General features: G+C 33.6%; 1 protein-coding gene across 1 annotated transcript; it reads right to left on the bottom strand.

The window, feature by feature from the left end:
- Positions 1-6: 6 nt before the first annotated feature.
- Positions 7-5,654, bottom strand: LOC123551255 (putative inhibitor of apoptosis). Its single transcript, XM_053532477.1, has 4 exons — positions 5,259-5,654; positions 2,429-2,638; positions 393-530; positions 7-248 (listed from the first exon to the last, which is right to left on the bottom strand). Exons 1-4 carry the CDS (start codon positions 5,551-5,553, stop codon positions 40-42), a joined length of 852 nt encoding a protein of 283 aa, XP_053388452.1. The 5' UTR covers positions 5,554-5,654; the 3' UTR covers positions 7-39.
- Between the last annotated feature and the right edge of the window lie 14,780 nt (positions 5,655-20,434).

Below are 20,434 nucleotides of genomic sequence, written 5' to 3'. Positions count from 1 at the left end.
ATTACTATAATTAAGTATAATATTATAAAAAGTCCAAAGTTAATTTCTGAGTAAATCACATGTCAAAATCATGACTTTTCCTTGTATAGTAGCCCGACAAACAGCACATGTTTCAAGCATACGCGCACAATCTTGACAAGAAACAAGATGACCACAAGGTAGAAACACAATATACGCTTCGTGGTCTAAGCAAATCTTGCAAGTAATTAGCTCCTTCAGTCTTCGGTTTTCCTCCAGCACTTTTTTATCTACATAAAATAAAACTCTGGATTAAACTACATTCTTTAAGTAGAACACAATGTTTAACTTAATACTATTTAGAAATAAAATATACAAATGCAAGTAAGTTAACATGCTCAAGCAATTACTATAACAAATAAGATTAAAAATACCTTCCGCTGTGTTGACATTTAAACAAGCAATGGCAAACTGACTTGTTTCTTCTGGTAATACGTAATCAGAATTCCTGTAAATAAGGTTAGGATCCGGAATGTCTGGTTGACTAACAGGGTCATTTCTTTCACATTGATCTGTGAATGAATAAAAGTATATGGTTATAGACTTTAATATACATCAGCGTAACGTGTTTCTAAATCGATGAATCCTGTGCATTAAATGTCTAAGCCTTTATTATGTGTTTTGTTTCCGTGGCTGAGAAACATTCAATGTGTTAAGGTACCAGCGGGACAAAACGGGTTACAAATCACGAAATGTACTCCTTTGGATTTTAAACGGGTACGGCAATGACAACTACATTTCTCTAAAAATGCAAATGTTGAAAATGTGTGAATAATGCAAATTATTTGTAACCTATAATGGCCACGAGGCCCGCTTTGCATTTCTATTAGACAGTCTTAAAGAACTTTCACAGGAGCAATTCAAGGCGATGATTTGAAATTATCCGTCCTAACACCCATGTAATTGATTTCTGCCAGAGACTACATGTGATTAAGTCATCCAGCTTGATAGAGGAAGATCATTGGTCAGAAGTGACAACCTTAGCTTTAAATAATGTGTTTTTCGTAATTATTAAAGAGGAAAGTTGCCATATATCGATATCACATGTGTCAGTGTGTCTTTTATCCAAAACACACAAAAAGACGCCTTGTGCAGTTTCAACCGACAAAAACCACCTACTGTTTGATCAGCCTTTCCTGTAACACGATTTTGAAAAGAGCTTTTCTCTGTTGGATAATCATCCTTGATTTATCCCAAGATTTCTATTTAACTATAAACAATACAATTTACATCATTCTAAAGCACTCCGGGGGCGGTAGGAACTTTTTAAAGTTTTCAACAATCTCTTCATTAGTTTAGTTCGTATTACCATAAAATGCCTTTGATCTCTGATAAAATCGAATTTGCTATTATTTCGCTTGGCTGCGTTCTATAGCTACTTACAAATAATCTTGGTATAAATTTCATTATTTATCCACATTTGTTACATAATGGCACCGATTCCCAGATTTTGACTTAAATTATCTTTATTTAAAATTGAAAGTAACATTCCAGAGTCGGAAATCGAACCCGGCCGCCACGGCAATATTAACTTTTCGGTATTTTTGACAAACATGCCAGAGTCGGAAATCGAACCCGGCCGCCACGGCAATATTATTTTTCGTTGTTTTTGACAAACATGTCATAGTCGGAAATCGAACCCGGCCTCCACGGCAATATTAACTTTTTGGTGTTTTTGACAAATATGCCAGAGTCGGAAATCGAACCCGGCCATCACAGCGATATCAATTTTTCTGTGTTTTTCACCTCGGGTAACACGTTACAAACGTATAACCATTTTGAATGTCAAATGTTGTTAAAAGACAACTAATATTTATGTGTTTCCATATAGTGTGTAAGTAATCAAGTTTAAAAGCTTTCTTATGAAATAAAGCATTAATTCCTGATACTTAACTTTTTCTCTCCCTTTTTCCTTTGTTGTAGTACAATCTCAAGGTCATTGCCTTTTAAAATGATAATTTTGACTTAAGTTTTTAATGGATTGTTGTAACACTAGTATGTCATCTTACTTAGCACAAATGCATCATTTTCAAAACGTTGGTAGTTTCTAAAAAAATATCTATAAATTGTGATTTTACACGAGTAACATAATGGGAAAAAAAATTTTTTGACCATAAAATAACATTATTAAAATATATTTGAAACACTTAAGACTATCCTATAATCAGACAGGGTAATCTTTATAATGATGAAAAATTTATAATAAAATCGCAATGAATGAAAAATCATGTTACGGATTAGGTCGATCAAACAGTAAATACATGTACTTATTTTTCCTATGGTTCGTACAAATATCAACAAATATACCCTTTCATGAATAAATAAAAGTGTATGATATTAACTCCTAATCTGATGTACTAACAGGACATCAATTGGCAAAATGAACAGGCTTAACTGATTAAATACATACCGCCACTAGCTGGCCCCATACATCTTTTATCAATGCTAACATTTTCTGCTTGCTGTTCGCTAGGGATCCTGGTGTACTTTTCTCCTGTCTGCTCTCTTAAGAACATGCATTCTGGAAACCATCTGGCATGTTCTTCCCATGGCTCATCACCATATTCCCAATTGCGTAGTTCTCCCCCGCAGGAGAAACACCTTACGCAATCACTGTATCCTAAAATACATGTAGCCTATGTTGTTATGTACTTTCTACTTTTTGTTTCAGTCTTACTTTAATAAACAACCAGGACATACAATCAGAGATAATCTAAGCTTAAAACGCGTTTTCTTTATACATGTGTCTGACTTTCCAAGGTGGTGTCTCTACTTTCAACTACCTTTTTGTTCGTTTCGTATTATGTGTTATATATTGTGTCTTGTTTTTTTTTTTTGTGGTTTTAGGTTCCCCCTCCCACTCACCCGTCCTTTAACCCCGTTCTTTTATACCCCAACTCCCCTTTTACTACAAGCAAGGCTTTTTCCCCAAACTGTTTGATGTGACCTCGCGCTGTCGTGTTCCAAGCGAGGGTGCCGGTGTAATGAAGTATTTCGACCCCCATAGAATAATGACCCCCCAGTCATTATTCTATAGGAAAAGTGACCCCCCGGTCATAGTATATTGACCTCCAGATCATAGTACTGTGACTCCCCCACGTGAAGTAAACTGAACCTCACGAAGAATATTGACTCCCATAAAAAAACGACACCCGGTCATTTGGTCAAATTTAGTGATAACTCATGTATCTAAGGCCTAATTGCTGCATTTTATGCCCCCACTCGGGGGAGGGGGGCATATAGATTTGCCCTTGTCCGTCCGTCCCTCCTTCCGTTTGACCATTAGCCCCAGATACCATCACTTGACACAGAAATCAGAGCATTCCGCAATGGGAAAAGGGATTCTATTTCTAGACGCTGTATCTTGGTGTATACATTTTTTTCAGGAAAATAACAATTCACAATACGTTCACAAAACACACCAGTGTCAATAATCCCTGCAAACTTCGGTATGAAGTAATTCTTCAGAAGAAAACTGCTCAAGAAACTGCTAGCATAGAACTTAGTATTAATAGAAGTTGCAATACTTAGCAGTGGCAGTAAAGTACGGTAGCGGCAACAATAGAAAGTAGAAGTAGTAGTAGTAGTAGTAGTGGCAGTAGCCTGGGTTCCAGTCTGTCGATTTTTCATGTGTTCCTGTTCTGCAAATCGACATTGATACTTTCAGAAACTAAACGAGCCAGTAACAGCAACTTGCTCATGTATATGAAATAGCGCGTATGTTATGACAAAGCAAAAAATATCAACGCCTGAATCCCAGGCTATAGTGGCAGTGGTAGTGGCAGTTGCAGTAGCAGCAGCAGCAGCAGAGGAATAAGTGACAGCAACAACAGCAGCAGGAGAAGAAGAGGTAGACGTACAAGACGTATTAGTGGAAGCAGGTATAGTAGTATCAGTAGTAGTAGTAGTAGTAGTAGTAGAAGAAGAAGTACATGTAGTAATAGCAATAGAAGTAGCGGCACCAGTAGTAGTAGTACAATCAAAATGTTATCTATTGGCAATGGAGGGTATTAGAGTTGTAGATCTAGTAAAATTGTCCGTTAGGTTTGGTGGGGATCACTTTTTAATAGATATTATCGTCGAAAGTCTTTTTAGGAGCCGGTGTTTTACACGGAAAGAGTAACTTTTTTAAATAGAATAATGTCCGGGAATCGATATTGTATGAGAGTTCGAATGTAGTAATTTCGGCAGTGAGTATTTTACATGGAAGGAGTCACTTTTTCTATAGAATAATAACCGGGGTCGTTATTTTATGAGATTCGAAGGGAGTCATCTTTAGGGAGTCAGTATTTTACTTGGAGGGGTCAGTTTGTCTATAGAATAATGACCGGGGGGTCGTTATTCTATAGAGTTTTCAAAGGGAGTCAGTTTTTTATAAGGGGAGTCAATATTTTACAGGAAAGGAGTCACATTTTCTATAGAATAATGACCGGGGGGTCGTTATTCTATGGGGGTCGAAATACTTCATTACACCGGCACGACAGCACGGCAAAATAATTTATCGTGTTGTCAGGGACGAAAACACGACAGCATGACAGAAACGAGCCAATATAATTAGCTCATAGGCCGTTTCGATAATTCTAGGAAGAATGTACAAGAATTAATCTTATCTACTTACGATTGCGCATGTCTGAACAAAAATAAAAGCAGGTGGTAAAGGGTTTCAAACATGCCTGTACGAAAACATTTTGTTTTTGATGTTTAAAGTATCGTTATGGAAATGATACTTTATTCATCTTCCAACCAATCCTCGTGTTTCACAGTACAATCTCTCAAGAGCGGGCCTCTCTTAAGCAAAGACCTTTCTATTACAACATCATCAAAATTTCACTAAGCTTAATAACTTTACTATCAAAAGTACCTCTCCTAAATAAACAACCTTTACATACCAGTCAATATTTGCATCTCCAAAAGGAATTTGCTCTACAGAGGTTGCACTGAAGTAACATACATGTTAATGAGAGGCTACATTTTTGATACTGTGATTTAGTCATATAAGAAAATTAAATGTAAATGAGCATATAAAATGTCCGATCATTTTATCTTGAGGCTGATAACAATAACTTAGCCACAAATTAAATTTCATGCTTACAAAATAAATCGTTTTACAGTTTTAAGTGTTCTTACCTTAGTAGACGTTTTCCATTTATACAACTGCAAATTCTGAATATACCCTGCGTTTATAAAATTGTGCATCTTATTACTTAATATCTCACTTACTGTTACTTTATATAGCGTACCTGCATAAAAAAATCCTGCTTTGGCTATAACCAAGGGTTCTATTGTTTCAGAACAAGGCCAACCAACAAATGTATCCATTCTGTGCTGATTGCTTTGGAAGTCAGGATATTTATGTCTTCTTCTGGAAGAAGCTGCATCATTGTTTGATGATTGCAGAGTAGACCCACCTATAAACGGGGCTGCGATGTGTTTCATTTCTGTCATAATACGCAGCCCTCTGGTCCTCATTGGTTTGAATCCCAGTATTTGACTCAGTTCCCGTGACAAAAGGCCTGCTTGATGCGTATGGAACATGTAAGTCTGACACTAAATCGTCCTCCAACTGACGCATTCTTCCTTTAGCGCGAAGTAGAAATATAAAAGATTTTTCCCATTTTTTCAGAACCAACTTTGAACTTCGATCCTTTCCAGAGAACACGATCAGATATAATCATATGTAGTAATTCATATAAAGTATGTCTGTCTTACACAATATATAGCCACTGTTTATAACGTAAATGTGTGTCACTATGGGCTAACAGGCCAATCAGATTTATTCGAATATACCATGATCATGATTTTCCAAGATGATTCATAGTTGCACATCTCTCAGTCCGTAGTAAGTGTTAAAGTACATTAAGGCATTCTATTCATTTGATAAACAGGAAGTATAAGGCATTCAATTTCCGTTTAGCTATCTCAATAATCAAATTGAAACATAAAATCAAATCTAATCGCGCCTTTTATTCATCACTGATAAAGCGAATACATAATGGAAAACAATAGATGTCTTCTTAGTAGCACAGTTATATCACGTTATGCTGACTTATATCTGTGTATGAAGTGTCTCTATTCATATATTAGAGATTTACCCTAAGCCTTTATTACGCAAGGGAAACAATCTAATTATATGGTGAAATTGTTGAGTGAACACCATTTCTTAATCCTAATCCTGCCCGTGTTATATCAGTGCAAAGGAAAAGTAACTTATCTATGATAAATGCCATGTATGATTACACAGTTATGCATCTAACAGTCTTAAAATCAATTTCTTCGATTTTCTCATATTTCTAGATATTTTCCCATACTTTGACGCATATGTATGGGTAGTTGAGATTGTTCTCTTTCCAGCAGTAGCCTTTTCAACATATTTCACCTTGTGAAATTCTGTGGGTTTTGACTTTTTTAAAAAAATCGTCTGTTTGTTGACAAATTTCACCACAAAAAATGTCCTACTTTCCCCAGGGCAATCAATTATTTGATCTTTACATAGTTTTGTATTCAGGTTGCTAATTCGTGTGGCAAGTATGCATGCTTTTTTCATGATTAGAGGTAAAAAGTGGGTAGTTTGCATGAGGTACTAGGTCAGTTGTCACCTAAGCCTATCATAAAGTCTTTGCGGAGTTGTCTCCATTTTTTCCAAATATTTCATCCGGGATCATTTTTTTCAGCTCAAATAACTCTTTTTCAGGAAATGATATTTTAATAATTTTTTCAGTCCTCGTATTCTGATGCAGTTAACTTCACATACATATAATATAGTTAGCTCCTACTTGAAGTTTGTATTTTCAGTTACAATGCCTACATATATGTGCAGTGTTCATATATATATAAATGATTCATTTTTTACAGTAAACAGGATACGTTCATCAAACTTCAAACTTTATTTTCCAACTTAGGTTTACATCAGGTAAACAACATAAGCATCAATATGTATGTTTTATCATTTATTTTTTTAAGTGGACCTTTTAGGTGTATATTCGATTTATTTATAATTTAACTTTATGTGCGGTCACTTCATCTGATTATACGGTGTTTTCAACTTTAACTGTTGAGGGTATGAATTGACTTTCACAACTACTATATTATATAAATGATGAAAATAAACGATTGTGCTCAGCATTGGGAAAAAATATGTCAATGTATTTATGTAGTAGTAGTAATAAAAATTCTCAGGAGGAGTTTTTGTCTATTAAACATGTTATTTTGACTAAAAATGTATGATTTCCGCAAGGAAATACATGCAGAGAAGTCGCTATGATATACAAGTACAAATATCTCAATGAGCAATTATTTTGATAGAGAGATAAGTCCATTGTCAAATTACAACATCTGCGAGCTGACTTACGCACTTCCTTGCGCACACTCCTCACAGGCAGCCATTTGCCTACATGGAAGGAATACTAAACAAGTGTCATTGCCCATGCAAACTTTACATGACATTTGTTGTTTCAAGGATTGGTTCTCGTTATGATAAATATTTGGTAACAATTTTTCCTCCTTATGTTTAGAGAATATTTGCTAATTTGAATAAAATGTAAATTAGGTTTTCTTTTCTCATAGTAGTTTTATATTTGAAGAGTAACGCTGAAATAATATAGACAACTAGGACTACCTCCTTACCATTCAAACAAATCATTTTATATTAATCGCTTTTGAGTCATCGGAAATATATCTTAAATAATTCATCATTTTTGTTTTCATTTTTATCTTTGATTAAAACTATCCTCACATAGTCTTTGTAAAGCAGTAGCATCGGAAGATTTGTGTTGATATGAGATAGTTCCGCTAAATGTCTTTGACATTCAGGTATTTGCAAAGGACACAGTTTCATTTACTTCCGGAAGAGGACTTAGACAGTTTCTCTGAAGGAATTCTAGGAAATATTGTGCTCTTATTTAACTGGTACACGCATTTTGAAACTTTATTCGCTAAAATATCTAAAGGTTTGTATGTTTTATGAAAAAAAGAAACCTAAACATGATTTAATCTTTGAACTGTCTGCAAACAAATTCAACAAGCTTAAGACTACAAAATGTGTACAGCATCGTGTTTGGACAAGACTAAACAACTAGATTCTAACTTATAAACCCAAACGTTTAACAGCACCCATGTTCCTGTTTGAGAAAACCGTGCCACAGAATGTGGTGTAAATGACTTGTTTAAATTTAAAGATGTTTTTACGGTTTATCACTGAGAAGTGTAGCAGTAAGTCACTGCATTTATAATAGTGCAAAGATAGAATTTTTGACTTTTATAAACATCTTGTATACTTAGTAAATTTCAGAATAATACGGGTATAGAAAATTTAATTAAGTATATTCTTGGCTTATGATCTTTGTTATAGATGGAAGGCTAATGAAATGTGTATTTAAGACGTAGTTGCTATGTTGGTCACCAGATCAGCATTTAATTCACTCATCATTGCTGTTAAGGGCGTGGGTTCAAAGTGGCCTTGACCTAAATGGCCGGCCGTTCAAAACAGTTCTTCGAAGTGACTATAGATCTAACTTATTTAGAGCAGGGTAACAACTGTTCGGCCAATTGATCAGTGATCCATCGAAAGCTGATAAAAATGCATTGTACTTATAAATAATATTTGTGGATCACTTTGCTACAAACCTCTAACACCTCTAACACCGGGGTCTGTTGAAACAGACATTACCCCCGTCCCCCAGTTTTTTTGTCGAGTGCGCAGGTTAGTGCAGTCATTTGCGTAGATGGGTAATCAATGCGTGTCACAAGTTGCCCGATCAAAACCTATCAGCCGAGGCCGCTATGCAAATAATACAATGAAAGATAAATAATGAATAAGTGAATCGAATGCAAATGTTAATTTTGCATCTCAATTGCAGTATTTTAATAATGTATTCTCCTGCAATTGCGTTGGATTCACATTTTTGTTTCCTTTGGATACATTATCATTATGTTGAGAATTCGTTGAGCATTTTGGCCTCGGATTTTTGGTAGCTGGACTTGCCTAGAACAGAACATTCTCCTTAAATTGTCTAGTGCATGTTGGCTTATCATATTTAGAGCTTCAACATCATAGCGTTGTCGTTTTTGTATCTATTCTTTTTGGCTACAAATCTATTATTTCATGCTTCATTTCATGATATTTCATACAATATGCCATGATATTTAATTAGTTTTCTGTAAAGATATTAGAATAATAAAGTCACGGCCTTTTTCCCATTCAGTCAGCATTTAATGTTATTTATTGTAAAAAGCAAGGGGCGACAATCCACTCTTAATGGTATATAATTTAAATCTAGGTCACTCTCTTCATGTTTAAAACAACATACCTTTCAGAGTGCGGGCGAGTCTGTCGCTTCTTATGCTTACTGACAAAATAAGTCGCCATGTTCACTGAAAAAAGCAAGAAAAGAAGACAAAAGCGGCAATATCAAGTGCGGCATGGCGATTTATCATACATAAGAAAAAATAAACTTTGATAAATCCTTATAAAACAATAAATCCTCCGGGTCAGGTTTATCTAAATCTCGATCAAGAGAAATAAGATAGTGTAAAAACCGTACATAATCCAATATATTTGTCCACATTTTTATGCAAATAGTAAGATTAAAGTCTTATGCAAGTGGGATTTTTGTCCGTTTGTCGTTTTTTTAGTATCATGTATTCGTTCCCATCCCTACTTTAGACACACTGTCAGTGGGATAACCTGTTTACAATGTAGTGTGCAGTGAGTAGATCAAACTTGATGTGATAAAATAATGCACGGTGGGGCACCTGGGGACTTCCTCCACCATTAAAGCTGGAAAGTCGCCATATGACCTATTATGTGTAGGTGCGACGTTAAATCAGAAAAAAAGATCAAACTTGACATCTTCAAGTTAAAACAAGCAGGAAATTATAAGGATTACAAAAGTAGGTTTTCTTGGCTAGTTTTCACTTGAAGTAATATCGCAATAGGTAGGCAACAGTTACTCTGGTCACCAAACAAAGAACATTTATAACATTTGGAACATTTATCGGCATGGGAGATTTTCATGACTACACTAATGGCTGAATATCTGAATACTTGGTATACACGAAAAACTACATAAATTGCTTATTGTATACTAATCACTATTGCAGCGAACTGATTTCATATTTCTATCTTTATATCAGAGGATTGTCTCAAAATGATAAACGATTATTGTTTTGCAGTTACCAACTGTGCATGAAGGCTATATCATAATTGAACAAAGGGATTACATATAGTAAAAGACTAAATGTTTCACCTAAAAACAAGTCTTCTATAAAGGCAGCTTTGGGAGCGGTCCAGGGTCATGTAAAGACAAAGTAACGCAGTATCATAGTGGTTTATAAAATCGCAATAAATGCACGATCGAGCAGATTCTGCAATGTCAAAAAATTTCCATCTAGAAATACACTAGAGCAGAAGACTGGCACACCAATGCGTGGGAAGTTGAAAATGTGATATGAATGTTAAGACGTAAATGGAATTATTACCGATACAAACTTCAACCGCAAAGTCAGCGTCCTGTTAAACGGATGAAGCCAACCATCGATGAACCTTTATTCAAGGAGGTAATATATTCATTTTTTTACAATACTTATATCAGATGTTTCTTTCAGGTAAGCTAGTGTTTAATGTTCATTTTTTTCATTACACATTGTTACGCATGTGATATAATTAAAATATATTACACAAGATACTAATATTTTCTAAATACAATTTTGGTATTGTATTATTAGTATTACATCACATATATTGTACCTCAAATTTTGTTTAGCTATCTTTATGATATTTACTCAATGGAAACTTAAATCGCTACCTTCATACCAGTATAATAAATAAGATTTCGATTTTCCATTTAGATCTAACTACATTTGTCAAAGCAATATTTTCTTAATATATTAGGCTTTGAATGACCATGTAGCTGCCGTTTGAGAAGGATTAGGGATTATAATTCCATTTATCATCTTTCCATTATCCGCTTTAGATGACAAAAAAAAGTCAAAGCGTCATCTGAATCTTCTCAAAGAACGTCAAATTCGTTTCCTTTATAAACGCATTTCAAAAAAACTTTTCTCTAAACTTTGTGTCATGCTTTCTTTTACCACGCTACAAGTTTCACTAAACTTTTAATTATACGTATACTACTTACTTTGACTTTATATTCAATTTATTTAAGATTACAGTGCAACCTTTCCAGAGCAGCCCTATCTATAACAAAAACCTCTCCACAACAGCATCATCGAAATTTCCCATAGCTGAAATTTACTATCAATTTAACCTCTATCGAGCAACAACCTCTCAGCAAAGTTCAATATCTGCGTCTCCAAAAGGGTGTTGCTCTGCAGAGGTTGCACTGTATTATTACCTCCAAGTCAATTTTTGCTACGATCCTTTGTCGATATATGTTTCAAACCCATCAAGTCCTTATTTTGTAAAATATTCAGCATTACACGTAGTGTTTCTGGTATATCTTTTTTTCTTCTTTTTAAATCAAATGGTCGAACTAGATGTTCAGGATTGCCGTAGTTTCCAAAGTAAAGGATAGTACAATGTTTGTGTGATTTCTATACGGAATTTCTATTGATAAACGTTTTCAGCATTTATTCAATTCAATGAATTTCTGACATAGATAACATGGGTAACAGGATAAATATTTCTATCAGATAATGTGTTTACATGTTTCGTGTTGGATTTGAAAGAATAAATAGATTTATGTCGTCTGAAGAAGGAAAACAGAACAAAGTTCTCTTTAACACATTAAGGCCGAACAATAAAAACTTATAAACAAATGAATGGCGAAAGTTTTGATGAGAGAAAACACCTGAATGTACGAAACATTTTACGAGTAACTATGCCGGTAAACATATGATATAGTAATTGGATTTCAACTTCGAAGGTAGACTCTAGCCAATATTAAACGAAGAATGTAAAGAAATCGATATTTTATCTACTGTTGGCACCACATTAAAGAATAAATTTATAAAAGGAGGCAGAAATTTGTATGACTATGAATATATTAATTTGATATACAGGCATCACGACTGATTTAATGTACCGCATTTTATGTTTCTACCGCCATGTGTTCAAAACAAGAACTAGATGAGGTTGTCTCTAGAATGTTAGCCAAACTTAAGGTTGACCTTGGACAGGAGCTTAAGAATGAACTTAAAAGTGAATTCGATAGAATTGTTGAAGTCAATACAAAGGTATTGCGCAACGAGATATCAGATCTGCGCCTGGAAGTAGAGCACCAGCGTAACTGTGTCAAAACAACAAATGAAAACAATGATGACATTGAACAGTATGGGAGGAGAATGATGTTAGACATTTCCAACATCCCCGGTGATACAGGAGACTTGCATAAAGACATAGAAAGTAAGATCTTGAATTTTGCTAATAAAAAACTTAACATTGCACTCAGTTCTAATGATATCGACAAAACGCATAGAATTGGCAGATTCAATAACGAGATCTCCAGGAACAGGCGGGTCATATTAAATTCTCAAACTCTAAAGCACGTCAGCGTGTGCACAACGCAAGAAAATCCAGTGTGGATGGCATTTTCATTCAAGAGTCACTCACCAGGAAACGGGAGCAACTTGCTTATGAAGCAAGGAAGCGAAAACGTGACAATAAACTGTTGAAAACATGGATTACCAGAGGTAATGTGTACGGATTGATGTGTTTTGACTCTATGGAAACTAAAATCTCCATAAAGAGTATGGAAGCAATTCAGGAACTTAATGACGGGATTAAACCCAAATATCTCCCGCCAGCATATCCATAAATAGTTCATGACTGAAATGCAAATTTGTGTTTGACCTGATTGATCATAAAGCAATGTCACTTTTCTTTGTTTATTTACACTATTGACACCATTTATTTATAGCTATGTATATTTAGATACCTGATTTCCCATTCTAAGAATAGTAACATTCGGCTATATATAGTTATATATATTTAGAAGTCTGGTTTCCCAAACTATTATTAGTAACAAGTTCAAAATCATGTTCTAAATATAGAGATAGTAAATCGATGAAGTAAAATCCAATAGCATAGTAGGCTCACATTTTATTTAGTAATCCGATTATTTTTCTCCCAACCCTAATGTTACAATAATGTTTGAACAAATGTTCATTTTGCACGATTTTTTTTTTTCGTTTTTTTTGTATGCAGTTTTATATTTTGTGATCTGTTAAAATGTGATAAGAGAAATGTATAATACTTTCCCAACATCATTGGTATCTATCCCGTAAGAAATCCTTTTATCATGTTTCACAACATTAGTACTTTAGTTTTTGTATTGTTTGTGATACGCATTACCACTTTTATTTTGTTTTGTCGCCGCTGCCTCCTGTCCATTGTATTGTTTTCCTTGTCGACCCCGTGCTTGCTAGCCATGTATATGTCTCCTATTAATTTATTACCTCATGGGTAATGATCTAGTATCATGGCATCAGTGGGGTCATTTTATAATGGCCAGCAATTGGTCCGTGGCCATGAGAGATATACTGTAATTTGACTTTTTTCCTGACGGAAATTGTATCATTTTTCTATTCTTTTGTATGTAAACTGTTGTTTCAACTTACAAACTTGGTAAGAAGAGCAACTTTGAATATGACATTTATAACTGGAATGATACTGTCTGTCAGCCTTTTTCACTGTTCATCAAACAAGCATAATCAGTCTAACTGTATGAATAATCAGCTGTACGAATCGATCGATTACTTAAATATCGGTTTTAACTCTTTATTATATATAACGTATTTATTACTTCTGGCCATGTCCTATGATTAGTCAGGAAAACTGTTTATCGATACTTCACCAACATATTCGTAGTAAAAGAAATAAATTTGACTATACAAAAGATCAATATTTCGATATGGATATTTTGTGTTTTACAGAAAACCAGGTTGGATGCAAATATTCAAGATACATGTAGTACATTACAACTACCGGGCTTTGATTACATGTTCAGAAAGGATATTACATGTCATTCTGTGGGTTTTCTAGTTTACATTTCCGCCTTTTTAAGACCTACAAGAAGAAAATATACTTCCCGAATTACTTTGGGTAGAGATTAAAGATAAAAAACATTCATATCTTTTATGTACAATTTATAGACCACCTCATTATACGGTTGAATTTTGGGACAAACTGAATAGATGTTTAGAAATAGCTTTAGAGTCAAAACAGAACTTAATAATGGTAGGCGATATAAATGAAGATCAACTTAACATATCAAATCACAAGTTTCGTGACATAATGCTATTAAACAATTTGAACAATTTTATAAATTCACCCACTCGAATTACATCGAACTCCAGAACATTACTCGATCCTATTGCTGTTACAAATAATATTCAGGTTTTTGATTTAGGCATATTTGAAACGCCGAAAGAAGTTAGTGACCATTTTGGAACATACATATTCCTTAAAATAGATTTTGACTCTAACAAACCGTTTAAAAGAAGAGTTTGGAACTATAAGAAAGCTGATTTTATTAAATTAAATGACTTAATTCAAATCACAGATTGGTCCGACATAAATAACGGAAGTATAGATAATGCTTAGGATTTCTTTACTGCTAAATTTTTAGAACTCGCAAAACAATGAATCCCTACATATATGGCGTTGATTCGACCGAAAGACAAACCCTGGTTCAATTCTGAAATTCGAAGAACTTTGCGACAAAGAGATAGGCAGTTTCATAAAGCACTGAATTCTAACAAAACTTCAGACTGGCATTTATATAAACAATTAAGAAATCGCGTAAATAACATGAAAAGACACGCAAAATAAGTTTTCTATAATTATCTGGAATTTTCATTAAATGACTTAAATACTTCGAATCCGCGTAAATACTGGCATACAGTTAAAATGCTTGTTAAGGATAACTCTTCGAATAATGAGAGTATACCACCGCTGAAAATCCAAACTAATAGCTATTCATTGTCAGATGTTGATAAAGCAAATACTCTTAACGATTTTTTCGTGTCTATTTCAAATGATGATGATACAAATACTGAACTTCCTATCTACTCACTAAGAACACCAACAAGTCTTGAAATTTTTATAATAAATAAACAAGAAATTACAGACATTTTAATAAATTTAGTTGTTAACAAAGCTTCCGGTCCTGACGAAATTAGTCATAAAATGAAACTTCTAAAACATTATGCAAACCTCTTTGTCTACTTTATAATCGTTCAATGCCCGAAAAAAATATATTCGTCTAGTTGGAAATTAGCGCACGTTATGCTACTTTTTGAAAAAGGCAACAAAGATGAACCGTCGAATTACAGACAAATTTCTCTTATTAGTTGTGTTGGAAAAGTATGGAACGTATTATATTTAAACATATGTTTAACTATCTACATGACAATTCACTAATATTCCAAAATTAATCAGGCTTCTTACCAGGACATTCTACTATTTATCAACTGATTGACATCTATAATCAAATATGCAAAGCTTTAGACAATAAAGAATCCACATGTATTGCTGTTTTTTTTTGTGATATATCCAAAGCGTTTGATAGAGTTTGGCATAAAGGACTAATTTTCAAAATACGACAATATGGAATGGCAGGAAAATTATATGAGGAACAGAACTCTAAAAGTTTTCGTTGGAACTTCTTTTTCAGAGTCACAATGTCTACATGGTGGGGTTCCTCAAGGCTCAGTCCTTGGACCTCTTTTTTTTATCTATGTAAATGATATAGCTGATTCACTTTTAAGTATTACTAGACTTTTTGCAGATGGTAGTTCTCTAGCCGTATCAACAAGTAACATAGATACGATGGAAGAAACTCTTAATCATGACCTCCACAAAATTAATTATGGTCCAATCAATGGTTAGTGAATTTTAACCCTTCTAAAACAGAAGTTATGTTTTTTTTCCTATTGTAATAGAAACCGCCCAAACTTATATTTTGATAATGTACATCTAACATTTGTTGAACATCATAGACATCTCGGTGTTACAATTAGTCAGGACTGGTCAAGGCATGAACATATCGACACTTTAGTCTCATCTGCCTCGAAAATTTTAGGGTCAATAAAAATGTTGAAATTTCAAGTTCAATGAAAAACCCTCAATCAAATATATATATATATATCTTATTTACGTCCACGTCTGGAATATGCCTCTTTGTTATGGGATAATTGTGCTAATTATGAGAAAGAAATATTACAAAAAAAAAATACAATACGAAGCTGCAAGAGTTGTAACGGGTTTAACGAGATCAGTTTCTATTCAAAAACTATTAAAAGAAATCGGATGGGTATCTCTTGCGGACAGAAGAAAGATTCAGAAATTAATATTAGTATACAAAGAAAAACATCATTTATTGTCATTGTACTTATCACAGTTATTATCCCCTTTAGTCGAAAATGCATATGAAAATCAATATTGGTTGAGAAATAATGTTAATTATGTATCAATGGCGAGAAGAACAGAAATTTATTCTTAGTCCGTCATCCCTTCAGCAATACAACTTTGGAATGAATTACCTTTAGATATTAGAGAATCATACTCATTAGCAAGTTTCAAAAGAAAAGTCAAGGATTTATACAAACCATCAATTGTTCCGTCATATTTTACAAATGGCGATCGCTCACCATCCGCACATCAAGCACGCATTAGAAACAATTGTAGTAACCTTAATTCAGATTTGTATAACACTCACATCGCAAATCCTGCATGTAACTGTGGTGCTTTAGTAGAAGATGCCGAACACTTTCTATTTAAATGTTCAAAATACAACAATCAAAGGAGAAATCTTTTTATAAATACACGTCAGATCCACCCTCTAAGCACGAATAAATTACTATTTGATATTGATATCCTTAACGATGCTCAAAACAGGCTCTTATTTCATCATGCACATCATTTCATAAAGAAAAGAAAATATTTTGATAACTATTGTTCTATTTTACTGTATAGTTTTCTGTATTTTAATGAAGTACATCAAGATAGAACGGACCACTGCAAAATATTACATACATGAAATGTATAGGACTTGAAGGGTGGCATCTATATTGGATCTGCGGCAATTGTACTGTATCTTTTTTTCCGATTTTTCTGTAATATATTAATGTTTTTATTTGTTGTTGTTTTGTTTTTTTTTGCATTTTGTTGTTGTTTTTTGTTTTTACAGTAGGACATTATATTTTTTTCAATTCTTGATTTGATAAGCGATTGTTCACACATATCACATAACGTTTTGGTCTTTACTTCTTTTAATTACACACTTTAAATTTTACCAATTATAAAGATCCGGATTTTACGACTCCCATAAATAATATTCAGATATACCTTGTCACGGTAGTCTCTTTCAGATAAAACCAAACCTCAAAACTGAATCATAACAGTAAAACTTATAAAAATATTTTCCGTGTTTATTGTAATGGTAGCCTTGCTGAAGGAGTACGTACCTTTACTACAAATCGATTACGTTAATTAAAAACGTGAGTATGACAATACAATCTAGCAAATCTTATTAAGTCAGAAATTTCATATTTCACAACATTATGCTGGGTTGCTTCCCATCTAACTGACGAAAGTGTACAATGCTAGAAGTCAAAAATATCATTCTTATCATACAATATGTTTTGTATGGATGATATAATTACATATGTTAAGAAATAAATAAAGAATCGATGCAACAGTATCCGTATTTTATGCTTTATTTAATTTAAGTTCCCTAGAAAAAAAATCTATAAATCTGTAAGAAGCTCATTTCGAAACATAAAAACGCAATCAAGCAAAATATTTGTAGGTTCGATTTGACCTAATCTGATAATGCAATGTTAGTATGTGTGTTAAAACCCTCACACCCACTATCACCGGCTTTAAATGATTTTAAATATGCAAGAACATCGAATAGACTCCATGAATCCAAATGACCGGAAAATAACAATTACCAGGTCAAGTGAATATGGGTCGATATTTCACGGCTATTGTGGCAGAATACGAATTATCCATATTAGGAATATAGCGTGATGTATTGTTAAAACCAATATAATCTTCTGTCTGCGCATCAGGGTAACGGCTGATATTTTGATTAAGACACATATTTCATTACATTTAATCTTAAACAAGGAAAACAATTATGTTTATAAAACTTAATAATTTATTGTAAAAAGGAATAAAAAAGATAACATGATCAGTAAAGGTTTATTACTTTGTTACTCAGTCCCTTACGCCCAGTGAGTATCGTTGTGTTATATCAATTAAAGTGAAGCCTTTCTGCAATAAGTTTTGTTCTTTCAGTTGTCATTTATCAATAATGAATGATATATAAGACAATACAGTGTACCTGAAAAACCTTTGTCCAGTTTCTTCTTCCAACTGATTACAGAGAAATGACGTGTATTTAAAATCTGTAGATTGTTGATGACAATATTCCTTACCTATTTTATCACTATATGAGTTGCTTATTACATAGTTCATAAAATAAGTGTGAACATGCGATGCCATTGACGACACAATGTAAAACACTATATGTATTAATTCATTTTTTAAGTATTTCTATTTTCATGTTCCATAACACAAATCTAATTTTAAGAAGACCGTGTAACAGGGATATCTGAGTGATTGTGTAGAAAAATTAAGACAAACAGACAGGTAGAATAACATATCTAAAATGATAAACATAAAAGGCATGTAGCCAAAATCAGTTAATGTAACCTTTATATATTATGGTTTGAACCATGGAGCCGGAGGATCGCGTGAGTATTTAACATCACATGCCCAACATTTGCGATGCCTATGTGTGACGATGTTTTCTTTCTTGTGCTTTTCATCTTCATTTTTAACTTCTTCAGTAGTTTCGTTTTCTTTTCCTCTTTTCTCATTGTTGTCGTCAAAGTTGTGTTGTTTGTCCATGTGTTCTTGATGGAAACATGGCCCATGCTTGTTGAAGAAACATTCAATGATACTGTATATCATTACAGCAGTACCGATTCCAAGAATGACTCCTATGGTACCAAAGCCAATACCATTTTTATTGTTGTATACATAGCAGAGCTCTTGTTTGCCGTGGCCGAAGAAACAATCACAGCTTGAGTAATGCATGTAATCTGTTGTCTATAAGTAGAAAGATATTCAACATTTTATTTTACCGCTACTGAAGTAGTATCTAAACAATGGATTAAGATGACAAGCCCATACTGTGAATCATTAATATTCGTGGGGGACTAATTTTCGTGGATTTCGTGGTTGAGTCAATCCACAAAATTTAATACCAACAAACATGTAAAATTCCTATCCATTTTATGTTCGAAAGTTGAAGTCCACGAATTCATATCCCTACGAAATTGCCGTTTTGACTAAAACCACGAAATTTCATGCCCACGAAATTAAATGATTTTACAGTATGTAGACGGAGGTGCACATAATTATTCGCAAATCATGTGAGCGCAATTATTGCTATCTCATCCGATCGTTAACATAATTATTTTTCAACTTTCCGGTATGACCTAGGTTGCATGTACTTCATTTATTTTATTCGTACACTAGTTTAACAAATGTTTGTCACTTTGTTTAAACATGCGGGCAACATATCCATTACTGAATTAACAATTATCTTGCAAAATGTATGTAGAGATTTTTATATATCCAAAATGACCTGCAGCCCTGACATTTAGAGAGTTAGTTGTAAGTAATTTCTGTTTGTCTTTTTTTTTTTTTTGTTCCTTTTCTTTTTTATTTCACTAATATATGAAATAAGTATATTATTGAAAAATGTATCATTTGTATCAAAACTGAATGCAAGTAATCAATAAGATTCATAAATGCGTTAAGATAACAAGTTATAAATACCATTTGGGTGTCGTTATAAAGAGTTTCATTTTCTTGCCTGATCGCACAATGTGAACCATACCAGCCGTTAGTGCACTCACACTCATAACCAGTAGTTTCGTTGTAAAGACATATGCCGTTGTTCTCGCATGGATCTGACTCACAGAGATCAATTCCTAAAACAACGACTTTAAATGTATCATTTATGGCCGGAAAATAGAGTTGGTCTCAAAGAAACTAAACCATAAAGTAGCCACCATAAATGGCAATAACCTTTATTCTGTATATGTTAGAGTTAGTTCGAAACAATGTTTTTGAAAAGTCAAAATAAAGTTAGGCATACAATTTCTTGAGACTCGCTGATCACATTAGGGTGGAAGGGAAACGAGATATTAGGTATACTAATACTTGTGGCCACTAGACTTAAACTTTCATTTGTTGAACATATTTTTAAAACAAAGTACAGTTGGATTATAGCCGCTGTATTATATATTTTTAGAATTATAGACCCATTTCAACTCGCTGTTTGTATAAGCATACGTATGTAAAAAGAACAATTGAAATAAAAGGACGTTCATTGTATGACGTTCTGTGAGCATATCATTCTTTAAAGCCATTTTTAAT

Source organism: Mercenaria mercenaria, unplaced genomic scaffold (genome assembly GCF_021730395.1).
Source record: "Mercenaria mercenaria strain notata unplaced genomic scaffold, MADL_Memer_1 contig_1278, whole genome shotgun sequence".
NCBI classification, from domain to species: Eukaryota; Metazoa; Mollusca; class Bivalvia; order Venerida; family Veneridae; genus Mercenaria; species Mercenaria mercenaria.
This window is presented reverse-complemented; position numbering and strand designations above follow the sequence as displayed.

What these genes read in the sequence shown, in the direction of transcription:
- LOC123551255 (XM_053532477.1), bottom strand. Translation starts at nt 5,553, where the DNA reads ATGTTCCATACGCATCAAGCAGGCCTTTTGTCACGGGAACTGAGTCAA. An exon ending in AGCAGGATTTTTTTATGCAG is followed by an intron (nt 2,639 to 5,258) that starts GTACGCTATATA and finishes CATGTATTTTAG; the next exon opens with GATACAGTGATTGCGTAAGG. An exon ending in AAATGTCAACACAGCGGAAG is followed by an intron (nt 249 to 392) that starts GTATTTTTAATC and finishes TATTTTATGTAG; the next exon opens with ATAAAAAAGTGCTGGAGGAA.